Source organism: Perca fluviatilis, chromosome 7 (assembly GCF_010015445.1).
Source record: "Perca fluviatilis chromosome 7, GENO_Pfluv_1.0, whole genome shotgun sequence".
NCBI lineage: Eukaryota > Metazoa > Chordata > Actinopteri > Perciformes > Percidae > Perca > Perca fluviatilis.
In genome coordinates this window covers 7,731,535-7,742,630 of record NC_053118.1, presented here as the reverse complement: position 1 = coordinate 7,742,630, position 11,096 = coordinate 7,731,535, and the positions used below count along the sequence as shown (strand labels likewise).

Sequence of the window (11,096 nt, the reverse complement as noted above, 5' to 3'; positions counted from 1 at the left end):
CTTTCTCCGTCGTCTTTGTGTTATTTACAGGAAATGTTAGTTTGCATTGCATTTATTGTGGACAAATGCCTCTGCCAAGAAACAGACATAACATGTTTGAAATTATTCATAAATAGGCTTATTTATAAAAAACACCATAGCCGTGTCCTTTCCCGTTGGTTGTCCTGCAGATAAAACAAAAACACCTGTCCATGTGCGGTTTGTATGCTCGCATAAGAAAACAGCAGCAAATCTTTTGTTATTGTGGCCTCCATGTTTTCACCCACCTGATGCTCTCGGCTACGGCCAACCGTTGGTGGCAGTCATGCAACAAGTTGTTATGCCAAACGCCAATATAACAGAAGAACACGAATCCCGACCATGTGAACGCTGCCAGTCGGGAAAAACAACGTAATCACGGGGGCGTTCACTGAAATTCCCAGGTGGCATGAACACACCATTAGTTTGCTTTAAAGTTGTTGCCTCCAAATCTCTGTTAGGGATTTGTGTGATTGGTTATGGTGGCTAACATTATAGCCACATTAGCCAAGGCTAGCTCCATGGATCGGCATACATGTATGCCTGTAATGAGCCATAACTCCAGAACTCCTACACAAATTAGGACTGCTCACACAATTGTCTAATAGGATAAAATGAAGTGATGACATTTTATATCCCAAAGGTCAACTTCACTGTGACATGTTCTTTTAAAAAACACTTTTCCAGCTGTTATTCAATGCCGTAACTCGGGAACAGAAGGGGAGACAGTCGGAGACTGAGCTGGTGAAGCTGCGGTGATTGGTTAGATCTTTAGTGTGTGTGAAGTGTGCATGTTTTAGAACTTGTATCGTCGGGGCGGCTATAGCTCACCGCCCCATGCAGGCTTTGTCCTTGCCAGCAGCCCAGGTTCAAAACCAACCCGGGACACTTTGCTGCATGTGACAACGGCTCTTATCAGTCCTCTGTACTCCTGTAACAGTAGTCTGCAAGTGAAGACAGCATGTTTGCAGGGGTGTTGAAATGTATCACTGCATCGGGATACGGACCTGGATGATTCTACATCGATGCAGTGACAGACCATAATGTATTATTGCCTACTGAGGTTACTTGTTGATTTAGCGGTCACTGCTTTTGTTTTTGCCTTTAGTCTGCTGTATTGAGACTCCGCTACATTCAGGAAGTGTCTTTTTCATAAAGGGCAGATACAATAAAAAGGAGTTCACACATATCGATCGATATGACCGCTCGAATTAGTTGATGAAAACTCTGTGTAGCAATATATAACAATGAGGAGATGCATCGTGATATCTAATAGATTTAAATCGTTGACAGGATAATCGAATCGTGAGACTAGTGAAGGGTCACACCCCTAGTTAGAAGGCAAACAACCGCAAGGCTTTAAGAAGCTGTAGCAGGACTTCATGCAGCCTCACAAAGCTGTAGCAGTTTTGCAAATGTGAGTGGGGAGAAATTTGACGTGCAATAATAGTACAGATCCTCATCCACACAAACTGAAGGTCCAACCATCCATTATCTACAGTAACTGTTGTGAGCAGGGCTAAAGAGGTGGGTGTACACACAACAGATATGTGAATGAAAACAAGGCACAGGTAGGCATGGGCTTGGTCGGAGAAGTTTATTATTCAAACCTACTACATGGATACAGCCAGCTGAACACCACGCTCTGCTCCAGTTCGGACATAAATTTGCCTGAAAGTCCAGCCTGGTTTCAAGTCCTCCACTTTCCATAGGAGCAGTTCGGGAGTTCCAATGTTCCACTCGACTGTTGATGGTCCTGGAGGTTTCCAGCAATGTTCCACAAACCTAGAACCTTTGAAATAAATGGTTGTAAGGTTTCAATCAGTTGTGATGAAAGCCTGGTGAGATTGACTTGCTCCTGCTGATGCTCTGTGTGTGGATTCTCTCCCTCATCCATGTTGGAATAGCTCACCATCATACAACAGCTCAGCATGGTTTGGTTCAGTCCCATTCAGACATGAACCAACTGTTGGTTTGTGGTGACGTTATGCTAGATGCATCATAGTGAAACGTGTTTCCAATATTTTGTCTATGTATACAGCAGTGGACCAGTCAACAAAAACTGAATTTGATAATCTTTATTAAAAGATAAGATTATTCGGTGGGCTGTTTAATTGGATTAGACTGCATGGGAGTGTTTCCATCTGTTCCTCCAACACCAAACGTCAACACCTCCAAGAACAAGTCTATCAGTCTTATCTTAATAGAAGTCATCCATCTCCTTCCGTCTCCACTCCTTGCCCCATCCTGGCACCAACCAGGCCCAGTCCCAGTCAGACGCCTGGCTGCTCTCCGAACCATGCCGGCTCGTGATAACGGTCACCACATCTGAGGAACTGGGGCTGTCTTGAAGCATTCCCTCTGAACTAACCGAACCAGAACTGACCCTGTGTGGTCTTGTAATGGTTTTTGAAAATTCTTGTACTTCATCCTGCCTCTTTGTCTTCACTGCTCCAGTAAATTGACCCAAGTGACGAGCTTCACCTTTTTCAATTCCAGAATCAAAATCTGACTCGCCAAGTGACCCGTCTCCAAAGATCGGGTCCCTGAACCCAGACTGGTCTGAGTCTAACCCTCTGAGCTGTGGACTGTGAAGCATAGAATCATCTCCAAGAGCTCCTGTACCGTTTGTGTGCGCTTGCATCCCGTCAGACTTTGTGTCCACTGACTTCTGACTTCTTCCAGACTTGACTTGTTCTGACCACAGCTGAGGGTCCGACTCTGACCACAATAGAGGGTCTGACTCATCAGACTCCAGCCTGCTCTTTCCTGACTTGCTGACATCAGAAAAACCTGGGGGGTCCATTTCAAGGTCCTTGGTGGCCGAATGTGTCCCCACTAATATCTCAGGCCTACTGCCAAATGGACTCACATTGACTTTTGAATCCAGAGAACCAAGTGTACTGGCACTAGGTGGAGCTCCAACATTATTCGGGGGAAAGCTCTCTGCACTGATAGGCGAAAAAATGACACCGTGTCCTGTACTATTAATAGGGGCACTGCAACTCTTTGGATCACCGTTAGGGCATAGTTTAATGATTGGAATCACAATTGTGGAAACCTGTTCAGTAGGACCACGATTACTTGCATTATCATTACCTATACCAAAACTTGAAAACTCTCTTGCAGTGATAGTGGTGGGACTATAAGAATCTCCTAAAGCATTAGTGCTGCTGTAGTCACTGGACAAATGGCTCCCAGAGAGTAGCTCCTCCCTGGCCTCCTCTGGTCCAGTCTGGTCAGAGATAACCAAGTCATCTGTTGCCAACTCTTCCAGCCTGCGGTCTGCCTCTTCCATAACCATGTCATATGTTGCTAACTCTTTTGAATCCAGAGAACCAAGTGTACTGGCACCAGGTGGAGCTCCAACATTATCCGGCATTATTAGGTCATCTGTTGCTAACTCTTCCAGCCTGCTGTCTGCCTCTTCCGTAGGCACATCTTCCGTCTTGCCTTCATCCTGTCCTCTCTTTCCCTGCTGGCCGGCTGCAGCACTGTGCCTCCATTCGGTCTTCACAGCAGTCTTCTCAGCAATGGCTTCTTTATTCTCCTCCTCATGGCCAGTCTGTGTCTCCTGTGGAAAAGTGCGGACTTTCTTAAGGTGCTCATCCAGTCTTTCACCCCTCTTCTCTTCATGATCCAGCCTTTGTCTTTCCTCCTCTGCTTGAAAAGACATCACCTTCATCCTTGGTTTCTCTTCAGCCCTTTGTCCAATGAGCCAGCCTGGACTGCTCACTGTGTTCCCGATAGCTGAGTAATCAAAAGGACAAGCGTTAGAACATGTTATGCCAGAGATGGTGCAGGTTTTAGACAATAATGCTATTTTCCATCTTTATTTAAATGGACAGCTGGATTGGCGCTAACTGCACAAGATTATGTATTACAGAATTACCTGTATGGTGATACAATACTATCATAGATTAAGCATGTTTTGAGTATAATGTGTATATTATTACCCTGATGCATTTACTTATCTTCAGTTACCACGTGGTGTGTTAATTTAGCCCCTCTCACACATGCAGCCCTGAACCTCTCTTAACATTACCCGGAGCAGCTGTATGCAGGGTTCAAACTTTATGTCCACCAGCCAAATGCCTAGTGCAGGGGTCTTCAACGTTTTTTAAGCCAAGGACCCCTTTACTGAATGAGAGACAGAGCAGGGACCTCCTACTACATATACTGTATTGTAGAAATTAAGTTGCATGCAAGACTTTAATTTTTGAAAAGAACAATTTGAAGGCCCCCCTGCATTGACTCTGAGGACCGCCTAAGGTTCCCGACCCCCTGTTGAAGATCTCTGCCCTAGTGAATGTTCATTTTACCAGCCAATCAATAGAAAACGTAGTCTTTTAAAAAAAATAAATTAAAAAAAAAGTCATTTGTTCAGTCAGAACTTACAGTCCTGCATGTCCGTGCAGATGGAATCACAGCAGGCGCATACTGAGGCTGTGGCCTCCAGCTCCTCCCACCTACACACGCCAAAACAACAAAGCAGTCCATCAGTACAAACACTTGACTTCATTCAAGGCACACAAGGGATTTGTCGATTAAATCATCACACCACCTTCCCAAAAGTACTGCCACCCGTGGTTGTACAGATACACCAGATTTGTTTTCATATGGTTATTCTTTTTATTGTTTTATCATCCAATTGTCGTTTCTCATTCAACCACTTATGTAGAAGGATCTGTTAATAACATGGGTTGCCGACCTGCCAGCAGTCTCGTTGTAGCTGCAGGACTTTGAGCTGGGGGACGCGCTGAACCCGACTGACATTGAACAGTGGAGGTACAGCACCTACACGCAGACAGACAGGTGGAAAGATGTTATACACTCGCCAGTGATTAGAGAACCTGCTAGGTGTAGAGTACGTCACGTGTGGATTTGGACTCCACCGTTATGTCCAGCATATTGTAAACACACTGGGCAGCACCTCTTCAATCTCTCTTTAAGGTCGAGGTAGGGGCATAGGCGTAATTTACAGGGGGGATGAGAGGGGTTACACCCCCCCAATAATCAAAACTGGCCAGTGCAACCCCCCCAAAAACCTATTATAATTTACTTTACATAAATAAAGACATTGACACCATAAATTGATGCAGTAAAAGTACAGTGTTGCAGAAAAATTCACCAGAATCCAGAAAATAAAGTGTTGTGTTCAAAATTTCAATTATGCTCAAAAGTGGAGATCCCCTTTGTTGAACCCAAAGTTACGCCTTTTGGTAGGTGCCTAAACTATTGTTGTAGAAAGTTGCTGAAATGTACTGTATGTGTAAAAATGACTGAATCAGTGTTAAATTATCAGTTGAATGACTGAAAACTCTGCAACCTTTATACACTCTTTGACGTGAGAGAAGGTTCAGACAGAAAGGTAAGAAAACTTTGGGGTGTGTCAATGTCTTGAGATATGCTTTTGGGAAACTGGCCCTGCCAGGTTTTGTTGACCAGACAGCTGAGACCGATAGCTTGTGGTCAGAACAGCTGTATATGTGCACTGTGTGGCATTTGCTTCCAGGCAACCGTACTTTCAACCTCCCCAGGTTCTCTCACACTACACTGCTCCTCCGCTCTCTTCACTGGTTACAAATTGCTGCCCGCATCAAGACTAGTACTTGCATACAGGGCCACGAACGGATCAGCACCAGCTTACATCCAGGACCCGGTCAAACCCTATACCCCAATCCGCCCACTCCGCTCTGCATCAGCCAACCTGCTTGCTGTCCCCCTCACAGCGAGGGACAACTAATCACTCAACCGAAATGCCGACTGTTCGCTGTCCTGGCTCCTAAATGGTGGAATGAGCTCCCTATTGACATCAGGATGGCTAAGGCTAAAACATCTCTTTCAACTGCACCTTGGATAAAATAAATAAGAAAATATATGATAGTGTTCCTAATAATCCTTTGAGTGAGTGAGTGTGCGCACACACACGCACACACACACCTAATGTACTTGCACTTACTACTTGTTGTCTGGAGAAGTTTGCACCTTTAGGGTTGAAAGCACTTAATTGGAAGTCGCTTTGGATAAAAGCATCAGCTAAATGACATGTAATGTAATGTACTTTGCATGAGGCTGTGCATTGTAAGATAGAAAGAGACTCCATAGCTGTGCAAGAAGCTCTTAAGGCTGGAACTCATTTGCCAAATATTCAACATTCAGCAGCGTCAACAAGGAAGTCCAATGAGCAGTAGATTTCTGCTGCAACAATTGAACCATTTTTCATCAGGAAGCTCTAAATAAACATCAGGTGTACAGTAAAGTACAGCTTTCAGTGCACATAAGCAGCAATTAATATCAGCATGAGCAGGTACAACATGCTTTGACCCGCTGTAGAAACAGTAGCTATTCAGTCCACTAACCACAACTGTCATTGGATCCTCCCTTTGTCCATCTTTCCTAAAACTAAATTGTCTTACTCACTCACAGACAGACCTACTGCTGAGGCCTGCTCAGCCAGAATAGGTCAAAAGACTTCAGGGCTTGCAGCGAGTTTAAAGTTTTTGTAGGATATCAAATAAAGAAATGGTCTTACTTGTGAGACTGCTCTGAACAGAAAGGCATCCACAGAGAACTTCAGCACACTGCCCCCTCCCGACAGGAACCGGGAGCTGCTGCCCTCCCTATTGCTGTCGGCCATGCAGCTGCAATCAAAAGCACAAACATCACTCAAGACATGCAAAGTGACAAACCAATTACTGTAAACTCATTGGGTGACTGCGTGTTCTGGCTGGAGACACACCCATAGTTAGTAATGATGTCCACTTTGGGCATGCTGCTTGGGTCTTTGGAGCTCGTGGCATAGCATGCATCTGCATAAAGCCTCTCCCCAGCAAGCAGCACTCCTGTCTGGGCCACAAAATACACTGGCTCCCCTAAAAAGAACCAGTGGCCTGGAGGGATGGGCTCCCCCTGGGCTAGAGAGAGAGAGACAGACAGACAGACAGACAGACAGACAGACAGACACCCCCTGTCTTAAGTTGCATTTGCTTCTGTGCTTTATTGTACATGATCAAACTTGCAATTTATAGATCTGAAGTTACAGTAAAATATATATTAAGTTTTTGAAATTCGATTAAAATCAGAGTGGTAAAAACTATTCAGCGTAGACTTTAACACTTGAAGCCAACTGTTCACATTAAAGCTGCACTTTGTAATGAACGTCAGATATTAGATTTGGCTTTAACAAGACGTGATGACAGGTTTAAGCAGATCATTACAGATGTTTACAGGAAACGTGTCATCTTGCAGTGATAGCGAAGCCTGATTTAGATGGTGTAGGTGCGTTACCATTGCAGACAGTGAGGCTGTAGCTGCGTTTACTCCTGATGCTCTTTATCAAGGTTGTGTGCTGGACCTGAGGTCTGAAGCCAACTTGGTAAGAGTAATGAAACCTGACAGAGAGAATGAGAGCCACATCACTCCAGAGGCTGACATAAGACATTTTGTTCTTTATAATAATAATAATAATAATAATAATAATAATAATAATAATAATTATTGTTATTATTATTATTAATCTAGGATCTGATGGTAATTCTGTACCTTTCTACATGTCAGACACACAGTGTAACACAGAGGTTCCAAGTATATCCTAGACATCTTCTAAGAGGTTTATTCATATTTAAGATCATGTGTATTTCAGTTAGTTGGGTGACCTTATGGAATGGACTAAACAAATCAAACAGAGCCGTACTATTATATTATCATAAGTAAGATCGCTTCAGTCTGCAGCGACGAAACAAGCTACAATGTAAGTTAATGGGGCAATTGTCCAGCTTGTCCGCTAAAAGTTCTGTTTTTGCTGCCGACAGGCTCAGATTAATATTCTAAGTGTGTGACAACATTATGGAAAGGATTTCTAAAGGAGGTCTACCTTTCTGTTAAAGAGTAAGATCCTTTTTTTAAACATCAAAACATCTGCAACATTGCGTTCGCTAAACCCATGTAAATATCATGGTAAAATAGACTTCATTCAAAGTCGACAGAAACATAATAAAACTATGAAAAGCCATTTTGGGTCATCTTTCCACATTTCCAACCATTACAAATTTAGTGTTGGTTGAAATAAACACAGCTTACCGATTTACATGTGAAAATATGTTGGCTCTATACACGCTAAAAGTATTGCGAGTCTGGTGGGTTTAGCACTAGCGACCTCAGAGCCATTTCTGGTTAAACAGAATGCTCTTAAAGAGCTTTTAAAAAGCTCCATCTCCTTTCCATAATGTTGACAGACACTAAGAATAATAATCTGAGCCTGTCAATTGTAAAAACAGCCCCATTAGTGGACATTAACTGATGCTGAACATTTGCCCCATAGGGTTACACTGCAGCCCAGTATGTGGCTGCCGGTTACAGCGTTCACTTATTTCAAAGATTGTTTTTCCTATGAGTCACTTACACACAAGAACATAGAAAAATAGGGTCCAGGTTGAAAACACGTTAGATAACCTTTAAGTACATTTTCCTGATGATAGCCTACTTTTACTTAAGTAATATTTCAATGCAAGACTTTTACTCTAACAGTATTTTTACAGTGTGGTATTAGTACTTTTACTTAAATAAAAAGGATCTGAATACTTCTACTGCCGTTTTAATTAACAGCCACAAGGCTCAAAGACATGTTATTCTATTCTCTTTTCTGCCTGCTGTTGCTTTCACTCAGACTTTTTTTATTTTAAAAAAATGGATTATTACAAGACCCGACCGCGTGAGTGGATTGTGACTACGAGCAGGGAAATGCTCCAATAAAAGACCTGCAGACGCCTCCTCATCTCGTGTTTGTCATTCTGGGTCACAGAGAAGACACACTGATCTGAACGCTGCTGAAAGCCCTGACCTTACCTGTCGTAATGGCACTGGATGGGAAGGTTCATTGGTAGGACTCGGATGACGTAGCCTTGCGGAGGAGGAGTGTACCACAGAGAATAAGCATACACCAGCTGACCACCAACAACCTGAGAGATAAGAGTTTGACAGATTCAATAGGAAATCATGTCCCAATCCAACTAAATGTAAAGCCATTTGAGTCGATCTAGATTTCGCCATCTTTACATCTGGATTTTTACTGCCTGAAAAGTAACAACAGCCTCATACATACTCACATAATCACTTCGCAGTCATATCATTTTTACATGTCTGTACACGTCTCTATGTATGCTATTCCATCAACTTCAAAAAGGATAATTCTGTTCATTAGCCTACAATTTAGTTTAACCTAAAGATCTAATCTCAAAGATTTCTAACAAATCCATATGTCATAGGACATACTGGACTCCTCAGAAGAGATACAAGTCATTCCCACTCCCTATTGCATGTTCTGTCAACCTGAACAAACTGGAACTTTCCTGCACATGGTCTGGGAGTGTCAACAGGTGCATGAGTTCTGGAATAAAACATCCATAATATCTGATGTGATAGGATGTCGAATTCCTACTGACCAGATTGTTAGGTTACTTAATGTCGACTCTATATTGCACCTGCTTGTGAGACAAAAGAAAGTTTGGCTAGCAACCAAGAAAATGATAGCTCAACACTTTTGTTTTTTTTTCCTCGAGGCCGCAGAGGGGGTGGGGGGTTTGTTCAATTTTTATATTGTTTTTTAAATTTTTAACAACAAAAAAAATTATCTAAAAAAATAATTTCTAACACTTCATTTTCTGCATTCTGGTGAATATGTATGCAACAATTTATGTTGCAAAGGTCTTTATTTATGTAGGCTAAAAGGAACTTGTTATTCTCCTGTGTTGTTCCAAACTTTCTGCATAGTGAAAACATCACACATGTTATCTTGTTCGGGATGTTTCTTTTTAGGAATCATGTAGGCTACATCTCAACAAGAAATCTGTTATGAGACATTGTTAAAGCCAGAAGTCCAAATCTATAAAGACATGAAATCACATCTTTATTTTTCTCGCTCTCGTTGTGTTCTTTAACCCCCCCCCCAAAATGTTGCAAATACACAGTTCTTGTTTTCCGTAGGCCTAGCTACATGTTTCATTTTTACCTCTTTTGGGAAGTCTGTTGTCTTTCATATCTTTTAAGGCGAGAAAAATCTACCTCTTATAAATATTGGGGGAGTGGGCATTTCCACGCACACCCCCCCCCACGCCTATGATCTCACTTGCACTCGGTAGGCTAAAGTGTGGCTCTAGGAGCAGGGCTAGCTGTGAAATGATACCCATGTGTCCCTACCTTGGACTGTCCGCCGCATTCCGTCAGTCTGAAGCGGAAGAACAGGAAGCGGGGGCTGGCGCTGCTGGCTACGCACGAGCCCAGTCGGAACAGGGACGGGGCGTTCCACGCGCGCAGCTGGAAACGGTCCACGCGCACAGACACCTGGTCGTGATTGCACCAGACTTCCACAGCGCGTGCACCCGTCTCCTGGACGCTCTGTTGTGGTCTCGGGGTCGGTAACAGTAGCGCAGTCAGTCCGGCGGGAAACGGTCTCTTGTGGGGAACCGGCCGGAGCAGGTCGAGTGCTACCAGTGGCCCAGGTGCATGCAGGGACATGGGCAGGCGGTAGAACGAAGCGCGCGGGGAAACACCAGATCCCTCCTGGTTCGTCTGGCCGGGATTTACTCCCTCCGACCATGCCGCGCGCTGACCCGGACCTCCCAGCGTTCCAAGTAACAATGCCCAAAGAAGCAACGCGAACACCGACATGTTGAGGGGGAAACAGAGAGCAGGAAGGCTGTGACTAGTGGAGAGCCTGGCATAGTCTGGCCCGGCCTGGCCTGGACCTCATTATCACACCTGCTACTGCCTGCTAATTGGCACAGCCAGCGCCACACACAGCTGTTAGAATATGTAGGCCTATAGACCCTTTTCACGGCAGACATGTTGACATGTCATAGTAGGAAAAGCACAGGTGTATTCAAAACCATTAATGATGGTTGCATTCCACTTAGGAGAGGTCCTGGTATTGTGCATGCTGCCTCACTGAAATAGCTTACTGGGACACTTAGGCTAATGGAACTGAGCTATGTTAAGGTTATCAATTTCAGCTATGATTTTCCTACTATGACAAGTCAAAATGTCTGCTGTGAAAAAGGTCCAATCTTATTTGATCAATA

General features: G+C 43.7%; 1 protein-coding gene across 1 annotated transcript; it reads right to left on the bottom strand.

The window, feature by feature from the left end:
* Window positions 1–1,596: 1,596 nt before the first annotated feature.
* Window positions 1,597–10,805, bottom strand: LOC120561799. The gene is made up of 8 exons (XM_039805054.1): window positions 10,216–10,805; window positions 8,866–8,978; window positions 7,309–7,412; window positions 6,761–6,935; window positions 6,554–6,662; window positions 4,730–4,815; window positions 4,417–4,487; window positions 1,597–3,768 (listed from the first exon to the last, which is right to left on the bottom strand). The coding sequence occupies exons 1-8, from the start codon at window positions 10,684–10,686 to the stop codon at window positions 2,219–2,221; spliced, it is 2,679 nt and encodes an 892-aa protein (XP_039660988.1). The 5' UTR covers window positions 10,687–10,805; the 3' UTR covers window positions 1,597–2,218.
* Between the last annotated feature and the right edge of the window lie 291 nt (window positions 10,806–11,096).

Coding starts and splice junctions, on each gene's coding strand:
- LOC120561799 (XM_039805054.1), bottom strand. CDS start 10,686: ATGTCGGTGTTCGCGTTGCTTCTTTGGGCATTGTTACTTGGAACGCTG. Junction 7,413..8,865: donor ATCCAGTGCCATTACGACAG/GTAAGGTCAGGG, acceptor TCTCTCTGTCAG/GTTTCATTACTCTTACCAAG. Junction 4,816..6,553: donor TGTTCAGAGCAGTCTCACAA/GTAAGACCATTT, acceptor GTCTGCGTGTAG/GTGCTGTACCTCCACTGTTC.